The sequence below is a fragment of the Perognathus longimembris genome, chromosome 24, assembly GCF_023159225.1.
Source record: "Perognathus longimembris pacificus isolate PPM17 chromosome 24, ASM2315922v1, whole genome shotgun sequence".
NCBI lineage: Eukaryota > Metazoa > Chordata > Mammalia > Rodentia > Heteromyidae > Perognathus > Perognathus longimembris.
In genome coordinates, this window is record NC_063184.1 from 27,319,199 (window position 1) to 27,340,978 (window position 21,780).

Here is a 21,780-nt window from a genome sequence, read left to right on the forward strand (position 1 = left end):
GGCCTGTCATGGTTCTAAGTGTGATAGCTACTTGATCTTCTTGAAATAAGAATATATCTCTTACTTAGTACTATTAACACAACTACACATGTTGATTCACAAAACTTTCTAAATACTCTTAAATAACATTCAGATCTTTTAATACTTCCTCTCCATTACATTGGCCAGTGCTAAGTCATGTGGTGTGAAACTATAGACTAGCCAAACAAATTTGATGTAGATTTGAGCCCTTTGTTACCTACTGGTTGTAACTCGGGTCTTTCCCTAACCTCTGTTTCCTCAAATACAGAAGTAGAATGATAGTGGCCATCCCACACAAGTCTAGGTGAGATGCAGGGCATGTGGAGTGTCAGGCACGGGGCCTGTGGTATCACACATGTAAGACAAGTATCAGGTCCATCCTTCTTGCTTGTTGATAGTTCAATCCCTGCCAAAAAGGAATCCGGATGAGTGGTCACATCATAGGCATATAAATGTGGACCCTGGAGAAGTTAGGAAAGGACCTTTTCCAGGAGAAATTATGCAGAGTCCATTAAGTGAGGCAAGAAGAATACAGAAAACATAGATCAGTCACTAATCTATTTGTATTTTTCAACAACCTCTAACTATGCCCAAATATGTAATAAAACTAAAGGTTGAAAAGCAAGTTTTATCCTCCCTTAGCTGGAGTTAATAATCATCTGATGGGAAAATAAGAAAGAAGTAAACAGTTAGAATACCCTGTGATAAATTCCGTATGGAGATGAATATATGCATGCATGCATGCACAGCATGGAATATCAGTACTAAACCCAAGGTGATGGGATCCAGGTGGTCTCTGGGAAGTGGGAGGCTGGAGCTACACATTGAGGAGTGATTAAGATCATTAAGTGGAGTCATGGGCACAGGACACCTTACACAGAGGGCACTGCATAAAGTTGTTGCATGTACATAGAAGAGATCATGGCTATAGAATTTGGTGTATATGAAATGACTTGAAGGTGACAAGGAAAGAGAGATAGAACCCAGATCAGGAAGGGCCTTCAACGCATGTAAACTATACATATGCCATATGAATATACAGTATATTTGTTAATTTCTATAAATTATAAATGTTTTAAACTATAACTGCAATGATGTAGTGGAGAGCCATTGAAGAATTCTAATTTAACCAAAGGTACATTTTAGGACCTATCTTAAAGTAGATAGAAAAGATTAGAACTGAAAAATACCCATTGGATTTTCCTAAGAGGCCACTGTTGATCTTAGGAAAAGCAACTTAGAAAGTAGAGGCTTGTGCTCTGGATGGGAGGTAACCAAATTACCACAGTGAAAAGAGAAAATAAAGAAAAATCAAGTCACGTGAAAAGAAAATCAAATCAAAATAAAGAAATCAATAAAAGAAAATCAAATCCAATGTTCTACAACTGAACTATATCCCTACCCCTAAGGGTGAACTTTTAAAAACTTCATTAAGATAAAATTCACAGATGTCATAATCCATTCCTAGAAAAGGCACAATACAGTAGTTTTTAGTATATTCACAAACTTCTGTAAGCATCACCACAGTCTCACTCAGGGATATTGTCCCCACAAAAAGAAATCCCTGCGTTCATGAGCAGCTCCTGTACTGGAGACTTTCTGCTGTTTGACCACGTTTCACTGGAAAGATCCAAAAAGAGGGAAGCATGTCAGTCACACAGGAAAGGAAGCATGTAACAGGCTATCAAGTGCTATGAGGAAGTGGAAGGGAACAAAGTCCAGAGCAAAGACAGATAAGCCCTGGGCAGGAGGGAAGGCCGCAGCCTCGTCTGACTTTAGAGAGCAGCTGGAGAGCATGGCACAAGGACTGTGTAAGTCAGTGTGCGTGAGTGAGGTAGGTGGGCAGGCAGCACCACTGTCTATGTGAGCTTGTAAAAGGAATGGGGCAACAATTATAGGAATATCTGACATGGTGACGGATAATTAGTAGGTGCTGCTTCAATAATTGTTTCTTTCCTATGTTGTTTTCAGTGTTTTCCCTAGCAGTATAATAGATGTAGAAAAAAAAAAAACTAGAACAGAGAAGGTATGTGTGTATGTATGTGTGTGTAGACAGATAGACATAGTGACATTTTGCATAAAAGTATGGGAAAATGTATACGAAAGGATGGAAGAGTTGCCAGTGAAACAAAGGAATGTGGAAGGAATGATGAAATGTGGATATAAGCTGAATTGGGTAGAGAGGCAGGAAGGGACTGATAAACTGGTATCATGTATTCTCTCATTTATGTGTTCAGTAAATGTTCATTTTGTTCAGGGTACTAAAAATACAGAACTGAGCTGTGCACCAGTGGCTCATGCCTATAATCTTATTTACTCAGGAGACTGAGATCTGAGGATCACAGTTCAAAGCCATCCCAGGCAAGAAAGTCCACGAGACTCTTATCTCCAAAAAACTACAAGAGGAGCCCGAAGTAGAGCTGTGGCTCAAGTAGTAGAGCACCAGCCTTGAGCACAAAAGCTCAGGGACAGTGCCTGGACCCAGAATTCAAGCCCCAGGACTGGCAAAAAAGAGAAATCCAGAGATGAAGAAGACAGTAAAAGTCCCTTCTGCATGGGGTTCATGTTCTAATGCTACACCGAGTAAACACCATAGACTCTGATTTCAATTACAATGCGTGCTTGGGAGGCAGTCAGAGTAGATACCATGACTGAGCCACAAGGACTCCAGACAGGCAGTTCCCAATCCCACGACCACTCATGCACCTGTAAGCCAGTCCCATAGAGCCCCCGGATCAAGCCTTGCCACAGGCTCTTGTAAAGCTTCCATTGTTGTCTTCTAATTTATCAGCACATTTCCTTATCTGTTTAAAATCACAGTAACGGTACCAAGATAGACTTGTGCCTTTTGAAAAAAATATATGTATAAACACTTTGTTCTAACCAGTTCTGTTCAATACCTATATTTTTCTTTTCCTTGCTATACATTTAGTTCAGTATAGGATATTTCTTCATCCATAACAGTTTTATATATATATACAGGATAGGCATCCCCATACAAGTCATGTATTTACTCCTTGGCAGAAGCTCCATCTCTCTTGAGAAAGTTGGAGTTCTTCAGTGAATGGTTAATACATATGGCATAGCAAGTGATCATAAAAATAATCTCTCTATAAAAAGAGCACTAAACGATAGAAATAATAACCATAATAGGAAGAAGAGTAATCAGAGAAACAGCCTGCAGCACATTAAACTTTTATGTTGTTTTTAATTTTTAGAAAACAGCTGGGTTATCAATATACATGTCGGCATTTACATATATCACACACCAGAAAGAATTTTTTTTCAGGCAAATATGCTAATACTTTTTCAAATGTCTTGTGACCCTAACTAAAGGTTACATTCTTATCTTCAGCTGTTTATTCTCACAGTCCTCTTTGCTCCTTTTATTCTTCTCTTTGGTACAATTTGTTTTCTTTCTCCCTTTACTTACATAGTTTAATCTATTATATTTCCGAGCATTGTATTTGTTGATAGACAATGAATGAAAAAATACATTTAATTTTCTGATGATTAATTCTGTTGAAATTGCTATGGTTTAGTCACTTCTATTCCTTCCAAACATCTTATTAATAAGCACTTTCAACTACTGCATAAAACCAAAATCAAAGAAAGGAAGTCTTAAAGAAAAAAATTAGAATGCTTGAGTTCTGCATTAGTAATAAGCAGGAAATATATTACATATATGTATAAACATGCATACATACGTACATACATACATACACGTGTATGTATATGTAGCCCTGGAATTGAACTCAAAAGAGCTTGTTAGACAGATACTCTACCCTGAGCCACACCTCCAACCTGGTTGTTTTATTTTATTTGGTGTTACAGGAGATTTAACTTAGGGTTAGGTACTTGCTAAGTAGGAATTCTATCACTTGAGCCATGCCCCAGCCCTGTATGCATTTGTTATTTTTTACATAGGGTCTTGCATTGGTGCCCAAGAAAGCCTGGACTGTAATCCTCCTTTATGCTTCCCATATAGCTGGGATGATGGATGCACTACTGCTTATCTTGATTAAGTTAGAGTCTTGCAAGATGGTCTTGATTCCTGCCACTTGAGTAGGACCACAGGAGGGCCCCACCATGCCTGGGCAGACTTCACCTGTTAATTTCCATGTAAATGATATTTGCTAGACCTAAAAGTTGAGAGCTCATTTTCTATCCCTTAATATCTTAATATGAAAGAATTTATTGAGTTTAGTAGATAATCATTTTTAAAGCTCTATATATTTACCTATGTATGTGTGTATACATGTATAGTGTGCCTTACACTGAATCTGAGAGTATAAATAAGGAGTAGCCAACCCAAGTTAAGAACATAATAACTTGTAACCCTAGCTGCTCAGGAGGTTGAGATCTGAGGATCATGGTTCAAAGCCAGCTCAAGCAGGAAAGTCTGTGAGATTCTTATCTTCAGTTAACTACCAAAAAGCCGGAAGTAGAGCTGAGGCTTCAGCAAAAACAAATCTCAGAGACAGCACCCAGGCCCTGAGTGCAAGGCTTAGGACTGGCAAAAAGAAAAAAACAAACATGATAACTTCCTGAACATAATCCTTAAGGAATGAAGAACTAAATATATGAAACAAAAGAAAGGCAAGAGGTGTTCACAGTAGAGGATATAGCATAAGGCAAGGAACATGGTATTGTTCTTGGTAGTAATTAAATGACAAGGAGTTGGTGGTTAAGAGCAGAAAGATTGCCAATGTCTCTTCAGCACTTCTGGACACCAGTTGTATATGTCCTTCATTGGCCCAAGCCACTGTCAACATCTTTGGTACTGTCTTAGTCTGTGTGTGCTGCTATAACAAAATAACTTTTTTCTTTTTTAAGGGAAAAACCCTGCTTGGAAATCTGCACCAGTGATGTATGTGTTGCGGCGATGTGGATAGTGAATCTGCAGTCTTGTGTGTGTGCTTTCTGGGGTTTGCCTCCATTATCAAAGTTGAGGATTACCAGGGAAATGTGCCTCTGTGTGATAAGGAAGAAACAAATGTTACAGTATCTCACAAATGAGAGTGATTTTAAGCTCAGCTTGTCTTTTGTCTTGTTACCTAACCCATTGAGCTATAGCCAAGAAAAATTTGGCCTAAGATTTGTGAATTCTAAATCCTTATGTTCCTTACTTAGTGTGTGTGTGTGTGTGTGTGTGTGTGTGTGTGTGTGTGTGTGTGTGTGTGTCGATATATATGAATGTGTGTTAGATAGTGGTTATATAAAAGGATTTTCTAAGCAATACATACCAACTAAAGAAATTTCAAATAGCACAAAAGCGCAAAATAAAAGAACAGAAGGCTCCATTCCCAAATGTAGGCCATATTAATTTTAACCAAGTCAGCCATAGCAGTTCCTGTTTTGATGTAGCTTGATGCCATAGAAAGACGCTCCTTAGTAATGCTGAAATTCTACTATTAGAGACCATCTATTTGGTTACAAGTCTTTTTTCACACAATCCCTTCCAATCAGTGAGCTTCGACCAGGATGCATAGTAAGTATGTGTTGTTAAAAGTATAGCCCCAGCGGGTGCCCAGCCAGTCCAGGAGCAGATCTGGGGTGGGGCCTGCTTTGGCAGAAGGGCTAGGGCGGCCTTTGTGGTGTTGGGCTGGCTTCGCAGTACACGGCTTCTCCAGCAGCGTTATCTTGGACTTAGCACTGGCAAGCTGGGTTCAGTCACCACATTTCCCATGTCCGTGTCTTCAAGCAAAAACCAATGCCATTTTATGTTTATGTGAATTCAGAAATTAACTAAACTGGCCAATTTTCATTTGAAAATGGATCCCAACTCCGTCTACAAAGATAGGTATTAAAGAGGGGAGGAGGAAAAAAACCATAAAGAATTATATACAATGAGGTCTGTAACATGAAAATAAATCCTGAAAATTTCCCCTAAGTTGTGTTTACTGTCAGTGGTTGGTTTGGCCTCTTCCAAATTTATCCTTCCAAATGCTGTTTTAGTAACTCATAATCACTCTGAGATGGTCTGTTTTCCAAAAGCAGCAGCAGCAGTGTGTAAGTTTACATGACCCCCGTTACATGACAGCAGTAGCAAATCAGATATCTTATCCAGGGAAAAGCATTTTTGGCTTAGAATCCCATCGCTGATTTGGTGGGAGTCAGCAGCTCGGATGGGCTCCAGTCCTGCAGAGGTCTGCAGTGAATCTTTCCGAAAGCATAAACACAATTGGTATTTATAGCATTGTTAACATTGGTTAAATACTTGGAGGAGTGGTCTGAAAGCCTGCTTTCCCGCAGGTGGGTCTAGAATCTATGTGATGACTACAGGCAGATTTAGGAGGAGAACAGCAGGATTACAAATGGTTGTAGCAATATGGCCAACTAGGAGTATTGCGTAAAATAAGTTACAATTGCAATTCAAAGTGTTACAATTCCAAAAGCTTCAAGTCAGGGGTGTGTTACACAGATGACTTTCTTGACACACTCCAGGGCAGAAACTCTACAATGAAAAGCCAAATAAACGCTAAGGATTAGTCAAGTCTTAATTGAAAACGTACATAAAAAGTACTATGATATTATGCCTGACTTTTCTTTTACATCGAAACCACAATAATCAGACAGAGTTTCCTTTAGTCAACTAGATGAACATCAAGGTTGTCAATGAATCTAACCTTTGTATTTTACTCAGTGTTAGACTTCCTAGTTGTGTAGGTACATAAGAAGCTCAATTACATATCTAAGAATATAAGGCAAATGAAGAATATTTTACAAGTTTTTGAAACCCTATCAGTTTCATAAGAAATCTGAGCCACTGTTACATTCTTGCCTTCCATCATGAACCAGTTTCCTCCAGCAGTCTTTACCCTTGACATTGGCATACGAAGCATGTTCTGATATCACTGAGTTTTGTTCTCTGAATTTCAAACCAAGTACAAGGAGTTAAAATGAAGACAAGTGCACTGTGCTTTAAAAAAATCTCCATAAAAATTATGTCAATCCAAAAGTTTCCTAAAAGTTTCCTAGTTTTCAAAATAGCTTTGTTTTCTTTCTAGTGAAGAGCAAGCAAGTTTACTTAGAATTTAATTAGTGCTTTTAAATTTCATTATTAGTGCAAAGAAGTAACTGAAGTCCCCTTAGTATTTGGGAAACATTCAAGCACCAATTTATTAAATGATCAGTAACTACATTGTAGGAGCAAGTCTGTCACCTTACCTCTCCTGTGTCCCTGCCAGTGCTATATGGCGGGGGGCAGGGGTGTAGACTCTCCCGAGTTTATGGTCCTTGAAGTCAAGAGGCATGCCTTTTAATTCTATTCTGAGTCTCACTTTGGTGATCTGGCACAACGAATGGTCACAAATATTATTCTGAAAATAGAGTGGGTGGTTCTTACTAAACAAATGATTCATTAAATGACTATCTTTTCATGGCGTAGTTTAACCATTGTGGGCTAGTTTTGAGAAATAGCTGAAAAGTCTAATGTGCTAAATAAACTCCCCTGTTTTACTTTTTCTCTTTAAGAATGTCTATGTGTTCAGTTTTTTTGCCTTTTGCTATTGGCCACCTCTTTGAAGACATTCCACTTAATTTTCTAGTCAGGCTGCTTTATCTACTCATTCCCAGTAGCCAGAGATGGAGGTGTTTTGAATGAGCACATCAATGCTGTAGACAGAGATACAGTTTGAAATTATCCATGAGCACGGTGCTGCTGAGCATTATTGAGTGACGTTTGTTTCTGTTGCTCGTGTCTGCTCTGACTAGCTGGTTTCTTTCAGATTGGCAGCTGGGATTATGCTATAGTAGATGGACAGCTACAGGAACTAGAGATTGCAGCCAGACTGGCCTGGGTCTCCATTCAACGTGCCTGGAATGTGTACACTTTGTTACAGGCACTGCTGGGAAAATCTATGCACATTTCTGCACATTTTAATTTCTTTATGTTTTCCCTTCGTATGTCCATCATATTATTTGGGTAGATAGGTTGGTAAAAAAAATATATTTACCTCCTCACTACTCTATCCAAAATCTCCAGACTTTTTATCATTGTATACTTCCATTTAAAATGTTTTATTTATTTTTTAATTTTAACATGCTGCTCTTTCTCTCTATTCTTTCTGAACCCCATAACATCTTGGCATGTATATGCTTCCATTTACCTGGTGCATTCTTTTCTTATTTATTGTTAAAGTGATGTACAGAGAGGTTACAGTTTCCTACGTTAGGCCTTGGGTACATTTCTTGTACTGTTTGTTACCTCCTCCCTCATTTCCCCCTCCCCCTTCCCCCTTTCCCTTTCCCCCCATGAGTTGTTCAGTTGGTTTACACCAAATGGTTTTGCAAGTATTGCTTTTGGAGTCGTTTGTCTTTTATCCTTTGTCTCTCGATTTTGATATTCCCTTTTACTTCCCTAGTTGTAATACCAATATATACAGTTTCTACTGTACTCAGGTAAGATACAGTGATAGTGCAGGTACAACCACAGGAAGGGGATACAAGAGGATCATCAACAATAGAAGGTACGGTTTCACATGGCATGTTGAAAGTAATTACAACAGTGATATAACAGTCCTTTCCATAACATGGAGTGCATTTCACTTAGCATCATCTTATGTGTTCATAAGGGCATAGCTGTTAGGCTCTTGTGATCCTCTGCTGTGACTAGCCTAAACCTGTGCCAATTATTCCCATGAGAGAGACCATAGAGACCATGTTTCTTTGGGTCTGGCTCACTTCAGTTAGTATAATTTTTTCCAAGTCCTTCCATTTCTTTATGAATGGGGCAATGTCATTCTTTCTGATAGAGGCATAAAATTCTATTGTGTAAGTATCTTTTTTTTTTTTTTTTTGCCAGTCCTGGGGCTTGAACTCAGGGCCTGACCACTGTCCCTGGCTTCTTTTTGCTCAAAGCTAGCACTCTGCCACTTGAGCCACAGCGCCACTTCTGGCCTTTTCTATATATGTGGTGCTGGGGAACCGAACCCAGGGCTTCATGTATAGGAGGCAAGCACTCTAGCTATCACAAATTGTGCTGCAATGAACATTGTTGTGCTGGTGTCTTTAGTGTGTTCTTGTTTGTGGTCTTTTGGGTAGATGCCCAAAAGTGGGGCTGCTGGGTCATAGGGTAGCTCTATGTTTAGCCTTCTGAGGAATCTCCATACCGCTTTCCAGAGTGGCTGAACCAGTTTACATTCCCATCAACAATGAAGTAGGGTTCCCTTTTGGCCACATCCCCTCCAACATTTATTATTGTTAGTTTTCTCCATAAAGAACATTCTTACTGGGGTGAGGTGGATTCTCCATGTTGTTTTGATTTGCATTTCTTTTATGGCCAGTGATGTAGAGCACTTTTTCATATGTCTCTTGGCCATTCTCTTTTCCTCATCAAAGAAGTCTCTTTTTAAGTCTTTAGCCCACTTGTTGAGGGGGCTGTTGGTTTTGTTTTGGAGGAACTTATTTTTTTAATTCTGCATATATTTTAGATATGAGGCCTTTGTACATTGTATGGCCAGTAAAGATCTTTTCCCAATCTGTGGGCTTTCTGTTTATCTTGCGAGCTATGACCTTTGCCCTGCAGAAGCTCTGCAGTTTGATGCAGTCCCATTTGTCTAACCTTTCCTTGATTTGTAGCATTTCTGGGTCTTTGTTAAGGAAGTTTCGTCCTGTACCAAGGAGCCCAAGTGTTTCTCCTACTCCTTCTTTTAGTGTTTTCAGGGTATCTGTTTTAATTTTGAGGTCTTTGATCCATTTGGAATTGATTTTGGTGCAGGTGATATATAAGGATCTAGTTTTAGTTTGTTGCAGGTGTTGAACCAGTTTTGCCAGCACCATTTGTTAAAGAGGCTTTCTTTCTTCCATCCTATTTTTTTAAGCTCCTTTATCAAAGATTAAGTAAGCATAGTTGTGGGTTCATTTCTGGGTTTTCAGTTCTGTTCCATTGGTCTTCAGGCCTGTTCTGGTTACCTGGCACATTTGTAAATGCATCTTGTTTGGAGGAAAACATACTGTTTACTTAAAAATGACATATCTTTCAAAATAGTTAATTAATCTTAAGTGGCAGCAAACTAAGGACTCCTTGGAATCAAATAGAAATAAGTTAGAAAGTAAGCTCATTCTAACAGAATTCACCTTGTTGACAAGATCTGTTGGGTCAGTGGGTTTTGACCAATTTAGAAATACATTTCTAATAATTTCATGTATAAATTTATAACATCAAATATTAGCAGCTCTATCTTACTAGTCTTTTACATTTACTTCATTTTAGTTTTCTTTCAAACTGGGAATTGGGTGTTACTCTTTATTCTAAAAGTAATGCACTCCGGAGTAAGTCATGAAGTAGTCAGAGAAGAGGAACAGCTGGGAATAGTTCTCCTCCAGGTGGTTCACACAAGTATTCATGCATGTGCACCTGTGCCCTGCACAGGACACGTGAAAGCACATGTAAGTGACATGTGTATGCATGTATATGCTTTTATTTACATGAGCATGCCCTGTATACTTGGGTAGCTAGATCTTTTCAGTAGTATACTATGGACTAGTTTCTATTTAGGATACACTCAACTCATTCATTTTAATGGTGCCATACTTTTCCCTTCTTATAGCTTTTTTCCTCCAGATTTTTACTGATAGAAAGAGAGCTGTGATACTCACTAATGTATTTTGCATCCTCTGATTCTTTCCTTGTGAAAATTCATTGAAGTGAAATCAATAGTTTAATCTGTTTGAAAACATAAACTCTTTAATTTCTAGATATTTGTTTCTATGTCTTAATTTCTCAAAACTGGAAAAATCAGTGTTTTAAGATCAAAACAGTTTAGGATCACTTCGACTAAATTTTTTCTTGCTATCTATTCATGTAGATGATTTGTCTCTCTGGGATTTTTTTCACCCCATTTTTGTGAAGTACTTGTTACATACCCTCTTTGGGCCATAGCAGTTAATGTTGGCAGTACTTTTTTTTATCCCATGGGCTTAAATAGAACTATAAATATGACTAGTCATTTGATTCATCTTCTTTTTCAACCCACTGATATCAAGCTAGACTTGCAGTGGCTCTGAACAATGCTGAGGCCATGTAGGCAAGACCTGAGACATCTGCAATGGGTCCTCAAGTTTAGTTCAGATGTGTGGAAGAGAAAAGGAAAACCACCCGCCGGAGGATGCGATTTGAAACACAGAGAGATCATTGGATGGCCTTGATGTGACTATAAATGTTGAGAAGAATAAAATCTAAACTGTAAAATCCTATTAATCATTTCCTAGTAAAGAGGTAGACTAGAATCTCCAGACAGCTTGAAGTTACTGTCAGAAATTCTGCATATACCCATAAAAGCATATTTTTTCTAAGTAGCTATGTAGTTTCTGGTTCCCTGTCCCAAATATACAGTACTTTTAAATGTAAATTGTTAGTTACTAAGTGTTGTGTTAACTGGTTTCCTTTGTTACATTCCAAAGCCGGGTTCAGAGAGACTAAAACAGTCTTTGTTAAGTGAAAACCAAATACTACATAGCCACTGAGCCAAGACTCCTTTTATTTCATTTTATTTTCTTTATTGTTTTCTTTCTCTCATCCTATCTAGTATGTATCTAAATTCTCTGTTAATTTATCCTATCTATCTAATTTGTCATTTTTTAAGCTATAACTAAAGTCATGTAAGTATGCATCAGTTGGCACAAAAAGCAGTAGAATACACAGCTTGTTGAAAATGCCTCAATAGTTTTCCATTTGGAAATCCATTAATAAATTCTCTAGGTAATAGTTGAGTTGCTGTTTATAAAATATAAATATGTGGTTTCACGGGAATATCTTGAAGCATTTGCGTGGTCTTCTTTTATTGCTATATATTTCAACATCTGGAATGCTGCCTGCTGAATTCAGGTTTTATTACAGAAAGTACTAACAAGCTATTTACAGAAATAATTGGGAATTGATGAGTTAGAATGTTGAATAATAAAGTAAGCTTTTAGTAGAAATGTTTAATCAAATGTTTTCTTCAGTGCCAGTATGCTGGGTAATAGTGGTAGTAGCTGTACCATTGCTGAACTGAGTTGACCCATATGGACATTCGCTTAGTGAATATTTATTGAGCACCTACTATGTGCCAAGCCCTGGCAGCATCAAAGGACTTGGCCATCTCTGTTCTTAATGAAATTTCTAGGCTGAGGTGTGTGTGTGTGTGTGTGTGTGTGTGTGTGTGTGTGTGTGTGTGTGTGTGCTGCCTCAAGGCCTGGGTGCTGTCCCTGAGTTTTGTTTTGCTCAAGGCAGCACTGTATCACTTGAGCCAAAGCTCCACTTCTAGCCTTTTGGGAGTAGCTTATTGGAGATAAGTCTCATGGACTTTCCGGCCAAGGTTGCTTTTGAACTACAATTCTCAGATCTCAGCCTCCTGAATATCTAAGATTGCAGCCATTAGCCACCAGCTCTTGCTAAGCAATGTAATTTTGATGACAGTAATTTTGATAAAGTGATTTGTGGCAATTGCTCCAAGAATAATAATAGGGCTCAGCATGGTGGCTTTTATCTGTAATCCCAGTTATTTAGGAACCTGAGACAAGAAGATCATGGTTTAAGGCCAGCCTTGGCAAAAGTTCAAGGAACCCCTATTCGAAAATCTAACTGAGCATGGTAGCACAGTCTTATAATTACAGAGGTGGTAGAATCACAGCCAAAGCAAAACTGAACAAGTCAGGGCAGTATCCTGTGTGAAACACACATTAAAACAGCAGAAGAGCTGAGGATGTGGCTTAACTGCTAGAACTGTTTGCTTAGCAAATGTAAGGCCCTTGAGTTCAATTTTTAGTACAGGAAAGAAAGAAGGGGCACAGCAAGAGCCCAGTGGTGCGTGCCTTTGGAAGGGCACACGCACACCACAGGGGACACACCCTTGGTCCCTGGTTGAGCTGGCTTGTGCATGGGTCCATCATAGAGCGTTTTCTCGTTGCTCAACTTCCTAAGTGTAAAGGCACCATCAAGAAGAAAGCTCTTCCCGGCAGGCCATTTCCGTAGGTGTTGGGCTCACTTTGCTTTCTGTGTACAAGGATGAAATGGGGCCCGGGATGCTTCTGTGTACACACAGGAGGTTAGGTATCAGAGACGCTGGCAGCAGGAAGCCAAAGGCAACACAGATGAAGCCCAAAAAAAGAGACACTTTGTGATGCTGCAGATGCGTTCTGTTTCTCATCAGCTGGCAGGATGAGCACGTTCCACGTGTTAAAGGCCCGGTGTCCTCGGTCGCACAGTGCGGCCTCACCCCAGTGCCCTCGCTGAGGTGCATGGCCTCCCTGTGAAAGAAAACACAGGCCGGCCTTGAGCGTGAAGCCTGCCCGAAGCGCCACGGGTCCAGGTGGCCCTTGTGGTTCCGTAGCCTGCAATTCGCCCTGCGTAACGCCCAGCCTTGCCTGTCCCCTTTTCAGGCTGTCGAAGCTCAGATCCGAAGTTTTGGACAGACGCCTTCCCAGCTGCTCATCGAGCCCCATCCTCCCCGAGGTTCCGCCATGCAAGCGGTAAGTGCTCCCTCTGCGCTCTGCTCGCTTCTTCCCGCCTCTCCCCGCTGCACCATCTTCCCAGCATCCTCTGCCCCTCTTAGGGCAGCATCTGCTAACCTGCTCACAGGGACGGAGAACGGGAACACAGCCCCGTGCTCTAGCAGGTCCTCAGCTCAGGCTCTGTGGGGCAGAACTGTGAAGGCCCAGAGCGACCACACCGGGTAGACAGAGGCATTCTAGACATGTAGAGTTCCTGGCTCGATCTTAAGAGTCCCTAAATTTACTTGACTATTGTGTTTTTCTTTCTTTTTCCTTAGCCTATATTAGTTGTACAGAGGGCGTTTCATTGTAATAGTTCCATCCACACGTGTCATGTCCTTTGATCAAATTTACCTCTTCTACTGTTTTTATCCTCCTCCCCTTTTCAAACAATTTTAAAAGGTTTCATTCTTTTATTTTCATACATGCATGTGAAGCACTTCCATCATATTCAACTAGACTGTGCTTACCCTTGATATCCATTTGGGAATTTTAACGTGAATTCTGTGAGTAGGGTATTGTTACTGAAGGTCAGAGACCTAAGGGGGTCTGAAGGGGCTTGAAGGGGTCTGAGGGGTTGGCATCTAAAGCTTAATGGCTTATGACAGCGGTTTGTTGTATTTCTCCGGGCTCTGAGGGCTGCATTAGCATTTCTGCTCTTCCCACCTTGGCTAACTCTGCTTTTCTTCCACATTGCTTTTTCATCCTGCAGGAAGCTAGAGCAGGCCCTACCAAGGTGTAGCAGTGACCCGAGAGAGAGGTCAGAGCTTACCTTTGAACTCACACATTACTTATTTCCCGTTCTCCTGGCCAAAGCAAGTTAAAAAGTTGCCCATAATCAGGAACCAAGCCAAAAAATAATGTAGCTGTTCTACGTTTATGGTTCTCAATTTTTAAACTGAGGGGGGGGGAAGGTTGGCACAGGAATAAATTGAATTGCATGGTGAAAATATTCTTTAAAAACACGATGGGTATTATTTCTTCTCAAATTATATTTTCTTGAGTTTTCCTTTTGTAAAATGGGTTGCTTGTTATTTTAGATTAAGAAGAGAATATATGTGATCTGTTTCTGTAAATATTATGGACAACTTAAGATCAGTTTAAATTGCATGCTGTGGCTTCGAGATAACGGAACTGGGACAGGTAATAGGAAGAAAAGAGCAGGAGCTGAGCCAGTGAGAGAAACAGAGAGGCCCCGTCGGCTGTGTTTGCTGTTCCCACCTCCCCTCCTCTGGGTCCTTTCTCTCATCTTCCTCGGCTCCAGGGTCTTCCCTTCCTTGCTCTAGCAACATGCATCAGCCATGACAATTCATGACAAGCTTCTGGAAAATATATTTGTGCCACCTTTTCCCCTTACATGTTTTTGAAGCAATAAAGTCAGATTTAAATGAATATAAAGGGTGACATGAGTGGACAAAAAGACTACACAAAGAGAAAACATTTTAGCAAGAACAATGGGAGATAGTGCCATAAAAACAGTGAGAATGATTGATGTCTGGGCTTTGGAATTCGTCGGCTGCTTGGGTGCTGGCTAATGGAAGACCCTCCGCCGCCCGTTGACTCGCATCGGGGTCACGGCACTGTGCCTGGCCGCGGGGGCGTGGCACAGGTAGGCAGCACGGCCCTCCTTTTGGCAACAGATCACTGGCTCCTGGGGGCAGGTCAGCTGTACTGCCCCAAGGTGGGAGGGCTGGGGGGGTCCCCTGAGGATGAAAGGCCCTCTCTCCCATTATCCTTGTCCTCTGACGTGGATACCTGAACTCCTTTTCAGACTTGGCTGAATTCTGCTTTCCATCTAACACATATGTACATAGGCAGGAAACAAAAGCATGTTAGGAAGAAACCAGAACTGTTGGCAAGCTCTCACGTCATCTGGGAAAACGGAATGAGATTTGCCTAGCAGTTCTGCTTCCACTCAGCCCTGGCTCACAGAATCAGTCAGGATTCAGAGGGTTTCATGCCCCGGTCCCCGTCTTGCCAGTTGCTCTGCTCCTCACAGAGGCCACCATGACTGCCCATCAGCCCAGTGGGCTTGGCTGTGGGCTTCCATATGCCGAGCTCCTCCCTCTTACGATTAGCCCAGGACATGATGGTGCTCCCTGTGGTTTCCCGCTGCCTGCTTGGGGAGCTGCAGTCACCGGGGAGCAGTAAGCAACTGGAGGGCCAGCTGGTGGCGAGGCTGCACTGACAGTTGTGTCGAGGGTGTCTGCAGCTTGCTGTGGAAGTGGCTTGTCCTTGCCATGTGGCTAAGAGCTGGCCCTCCAGAGTCACTGGGTGAACAAGGCATTCTTCCTACACACCCGGTGTGTGTGTGTGTGTGTGTGTGTGTGTGTGTGTGTGTATAAACACTGGGCATATTCTGTGTGCACTTGGTTATAGTTACAATAGGATGTGTTAAGCTCAGACATATACATATGAGTTTCTTTTCAGGGAGACTTATGATTATGTTGTACTCTGCTTGTCTCAGAGTTTATAAATTGACTTTAGAAAACATTATTTAAAAACGATGTAATTGGCAAATCAGGCCTGCTACTCTGAGGTGATGTTTATTTCCCATCCCAGAAGTTCTTTAAAACTAGCTTAACGGACATTGTTGTCACTGTCCTCATTTCCCACGTTTTACCTCATCTCACAGAATTCCTTCAAAACCACCTAAGTGGTTCTTTGTATGAGAAAACTACTTCGCGATATCAGGGGTTTAACAATCACGGGCCCACATGTTCATGAATTGCTTTTACTAACAACATTCAGATGAGTTCCCCTATCAACTCAACGCCCTCCTCCACCCTACACACACACACACTCACACTCACTCACTCACAGACACACATATGAATATAGCAGAAATTAAAGCCACCTCGTGCTGCGTTAAGTGCATGAGCCATAATATCCACCAGGTGTAGTAATTAGCAGGCACACGAAGGCTGCCTATTTGTCTGGTTTTGCTGCTGTTGCGGTATCCCCCTGTGTTTTCACACCATCAGATAGTTGGATTTAATTGAGGCCACATCAGATGAGGCATTACTGACACCTTTAATTGAATGAGCATCCAGGGAGGATTAACTCATAATATTGATTGGCTTTTAGCCACTTGCTCAGAAGGGTGTCTGGGTAGCTTATTAGTTGCCTTTATTTACACCTTTATGCAAAGAGTGCAAATAGGAATTCTTAGCGCAATATGTTTTTCTAAGTACTCTTAATAACTTTTTTAAAAGGACTGATAATAAAAATGCAAATGTGTTTAATTTTTTATTAGCTGTTCTGAATAAATACGTGTTAAATGTATGTGCCTGCCCATTTACATATACCTGGTGTTTTGAAATATGGCAGTCGGAAAGCAGCCAGAAGCATTTCATCAAAGTGCTTCAATTCTGAACGATACTAATCAGCTATTAGAAAATAGACATGGTAGGAAAGGATTGCTAGAAATGTACAGTGCAATTATCATATGATAGCAGACTACCACAAAGTATAAATAAAGTCAGTAAATCAGAATGGTGTGGTATATGTCTTGGGGGATGACATATGGGTTGTGGGAATGTTGAAATCCTTAGTAATTTTCAAGATTTATTTTGTTGCTGGTTATTAGAACAGACAGTGTTTTGTTTAACATTTTCAATTATGTTTTGCTTTTCAAAGCGCAAATCAAGAATACGGAGCTTTAGTATATTTACCCAGAGGAGAAGGGCATCTAGGTATTTTCTTTATCCTAGGGACTTCAGGAAGCAGTGGTATTTGCATTACAATAAGCAGCGTTATGACTTGGTACATTATATAAATATATTGTTTTTACAAGTATGCTTAATTATGCATTGCTTTGAAACCCCTTTATAATTAAGTTTGTATATTACATTCATAAATTATTTCTCTACTATAATATATGCATGCTGTCTGACTATTGTTTATAAATATATTTGGTTTAATTATCTGTTTACTTAGTTGTCAAAGTCTTCTTGCTGATTCAAGACCACTTTTGATAATCTTTTAAAATTACCTTGGCTTGCTTTTTACCTATTGTGCGCCTCTCTCTCTCTCTCTCTCTCCTCTCTGTACTACAACTAAAAGATCATTCCAATATAGCCCCCGAAACCATTTAAGGTAGTCCCCAAAACTTGTCCACTTACAATCTAAATTAAGGTATTGTTTAGGCATTGCATGGCATTGGGCAGGGGAAAAATGCTAAATATATATTAGTATTTATGTTCATTATTCTGCTTTAATCAGCAAATATTTTAACTAATTCCATGTGAAGTGTGAACAAATCATAATTGATATTCCTGCCAGCCTTTCCAAGCATCATGCTTCACCCTGCAGCCTGTGCTGATGGTATCTTCTTCTTCTCTTCCTGTACTCTCGTTTTGTCTGCCTTTGTCTTCTCCTGCTTGTATCCTTGGTCTTGTCTTGCCCACTCAACAGTATCTCCTCCTGCAGAGCCCGTTGATGTTCACAGACCAAGCCCAGCAGGATGTTATCATGGTCCTAAAGTTCCCTTCCAACTCGCCTGTCACCCACGTGGCAGCCAACACCCAGCCTGGTTTGGCCACTCCTGCTGTGATCACAGTCACTGCTAATAGGCTCTTTGCCGTGAACAAGTGGCACAATCTTCCTGGTGAGTAAAGAGATGCCATCGTATGGCGTGGACACTACTGAACACTGCAGAAAGATAACATGGTAGCTGCTTGAATATATTGTCTCAAAACCTAAGCTTTGAATTCTGAATCTGCAATCCGAATCAAAATGTTGAATAGTTCGAAAGCCTCAAAAGAATCCCACCTGAGGTGTGGACCTTATTCTTTAATATTTTTTCTGATATATCTTATTATAATGATGCTCTATCTTGTTTCTGCTAATGATACTTACTTATTAGATATTCCTCACTTTTTTATTCATCTGTTCGGCTTATATATGATTATGAACACCTTGGATTGCCAGAAACTTTACCTTTTTCTTTCCCTTTTGCAGAATTGGAATGAATCTTGAGTTCTCTTTAGCTTTTTGTTTTATTTTTTGTTTTTATCAGAGCTGAGGACCAGACTGAGCAAGTACTCTTCCACTGAGTTGAATCCCCATCCCTGAACCTAGGTTCTTTTGTATGTTGGGCAAGTGCCCTTCCACGGAGCTGCACATACCCTTAGGTGTATGTAGGACGTGACACTGTATCTGTAGGACAGGATGTAGTTGCTGTGGACCACTTAACACTACACAGCCCAAATGTTGTGGAACTGTCCATACCTTCCCTAACTCCACCGAGTACTCCATAGCCATGTTGAACTGCAGTAAGCAGTGGGATGAAGTATTGGGCCTTATCCATGACAGCCCCACATCTACACCTGTGTGATGCTGAGCCTGGGGTCCTTGCTCCATTTAGCATCACAGGGGGCCATCAGAGGCAGAGTTTGAACCCTTTTTCTGCCTCAGATTTTATGACCTTGCCTCTGTGATTTATTGCCTTTCATTGGAGCTGGAATTTTCAGATATGGATATTTTTGGCCATTAGCTACAAAAATACTTTTAAGAAATAGGAAGATATTTTAAAATCATGGAGATTATAGGTAGACTCTTCCCCAAAGCCATTGTTATAGGGAGGAAGTCTGAAGAGACAGATTTTTTTTTTAAGATAGAGTCTTGCTCTGTAGTGCTGTTGAGCCCAGACTGGCCTGGAACTCATGCTCCTCCTTCAAGCACTCCCCTTGAGTGCTGGAATTACAGGCATGAGCCATCATGCCTGGCATAAAAGATACATTCCAGTGTTCTGTTAACTGATCATGATATCTAGTAAGCACTATCAGTTAAGTGAAATGGTTGCAAAAGTATGAATTCTTGAATAAAGGCCTTATACAAATTAAATGGATGTCATGTGAAAAATGGAACAAAAGGCATTCAAACAAAAATCTGATATATTGAGTAAGCTCACTAAGGTAACTATTGCAGAGAGTCTGTGATTGGCATTCAAACCGATTAAATGTACCTGTTTTCAGGCCATTGCAAAAGAGACAATGGAAAGAACTGTCAACATTTGATTAGAGAACAGATTTTGGAAAAAAAGTGGAGACAATAAAAATTGATACAGATAGTCAATATCTGTTATTATTCGACCTTTTTATTCCTTCTGGACTTATCTTTCATAGGTGGTAAATGCTTGTATTTGGAGACTAAAGAAATATGATTTTTTTGTTTTTCTGATTATTACTTATTAGGAGAAGGATATGCTATGTCCCATCAAATGCTCAAGGAAGGGTGTTTACCTACTCTGTGTGGTTACCCTTGGAGTCTTGCAAATACCCCAGTGTGTGACACCAGGACCACAAATGTACCTATCCTGGGTGTTAGCTCTGAAAGCTTCTTTAGTTTAAACAGAGGTGGCATCTAAAGAGAGACAGCTTTTCAGCTGCTGGACCCCACGCCCCTTTAGTTTCTGGAAGAGTTAATTTAGCAAGACCCACGGGCTGCCTGTGTCTCCACTGATACTCAGGTTGTGAGCTGCTGCTGATCTCTCACCATTGAGTCCAAGTGTCTGACAGCTTTCCTTTGAGCAAGCCCACATTCCGCACTACAAAGCTTGGGTCCAGTGGGTCCCTGTGTCCCTAGGGAACTGGGGGCCAGACATTTTCCTCTATGTTCAGGTACTCTGTAGTGGACAGTGAGATACGGTAGGAGTCTCTGCTGGAGACCCACTCATGTCCAGGTACTCCCAGCCCAAGCATGTGATTCTGGGAGGTAAGAACTCAAGGGATTCCTTGTTCTGTAGCCTCTGCCTGGCTTTCCCAGCAACCCTCACTGCACCTGTGCCTGTGCATCAGTGGTGTTTGTCCCTTCGCGTGTAGATTGCCTTCCACAGATGACATGGCAACTCTTCACTGAGCCAATACAATGAGGCACCTGGGAATTCACTACAGGAAGTCATCCTTGTAGAATGTACTCTCCAGTTCTGAGCTATACCTCCACCCGAAAGTGTTCAACAGCCATTGTATAAATCTGTGCCTCACTTCAGGGGTGTTTACATTAGTCTGCCCTTTCATTCTTTCTTGTAGGACTTTACCTGTTAGTGTGCCTTGATTTAAAGCAAACATTAGCAATCTGAACAGTTTTTCTTCAGTAAATTTTATATTGTACCATTTTTTTCTAGAATTTTAAAGTGATCATTTTCAGAGAACTAGTGATTTCTATATCTCACTCATTAGATACCTAGTTTCTGTCATTTCTGATTTAGGAAGGAAGTAGTCTTGGTTCTGGGGATGAGGCTCAGTAACAGCATATGAAAGGGTCTGGGTTTGATCCCCCAGCACTGCAAAAACAACAATAATACTAATAACAAACCTCAGAAAACAAGTTTATCCCCTCTCCATTCAAAGGACTTTGAAGAACTTCTTTCAAATAAGATAAAGCAGCTAATGTTCATAGAGCATTTTCTAGGTATTTCTAGTACTATTGTAACCATTCTTCATATGTATACTCAATCTGCTCCCACAACTTGAGGAGGGTGTAAGTTCTCTATTTAGGTTGAAGCATACATATGGCATTCTTTTTCTGTAGGTCATAATGGTCAGTTACTGGCAATTTCCTATAGTCTAGCCATTTTCCAGATAGAAAAACTGGAGCAGGAGGCTACAAAAACGTTCCCAGGCTCACACCAGACAGGCTATGGCAGAGGTGGGACTGGAGACTTAACTCAACCTCCATGCCAGCAGCTGGGTTTGGATGCTTCTGCAGTCATAGATTCTCAGAAAAGCAGAGAGCTTCTCCTCGGTGGACCAGTGCTGGCTCTGCTGGGCAGGCAGAGGCTGCCGTACCACTGAGCGTCCTGTGATCTCCTAAGTTGGAGAGCCAGTAGTAACAGCAAGTCACACGTTAGCCTCCTCACTTCCTTACATGCTTACCTACACCTTTCAGTGCCAAAAATTGTACTTACCTAGGTTTTATCAGTACTAATGATCTTCTAAATACCCTCCAGAGGTTGGTATTACTAACTGGGAAAAATATGACAGAAGTTTTAAAATAATCTAAAAAAGTCTTTATTTTCAGCCTTTCAAGGATGCTCAGAAACACTTCCTAATATCAGCTACGTTTTTAGTATTAGCTGTGTAGTAATATAAATGCATAAAAGACAAATGCTGACCTGGGTGAATGGCTGAGTCACTTGGGGAAAAGAGTTTGGAAAAGGACCCAGAATTTAAGTAACAGAATTAAGAAACGCAAAGATCGTATTCCAGACCCTTCATTTTATATTCATGATTTCCCAGTGGTTGCGTGGCTAGCCAGAGTCCATTCTTCTCCATCTAAAGT

The 21,780-nt window shown here is 40.6% G+C and overlaps 1 protein-coding gene across 1 annotated transcript in view; it reads left to right on the top strand.

The window, feature by feature from the left end:
- Positions 1 to 21,780, top strand: part of Lrba (LPS responsive beige-like anchor protein) — a 417,455-nt gene that overhangs the window by 361,113 nt on the left and 34,562 nt on the right. The window contains exons 48-49 of the mRNA XM_048333588.1: positions 13,387 to 13,476; positions 17,929 to 18,106. Coding sequence (XP_048189545.1) covers positions 13,387 to 13,476; positions 17,929 to 18,106 — 268 coding nt within the window. The remainder of the gene's footprint in view (positions 1 to 13,386; positions 13,477 to 17,928; positions 18,107 to 21,780) is intronic.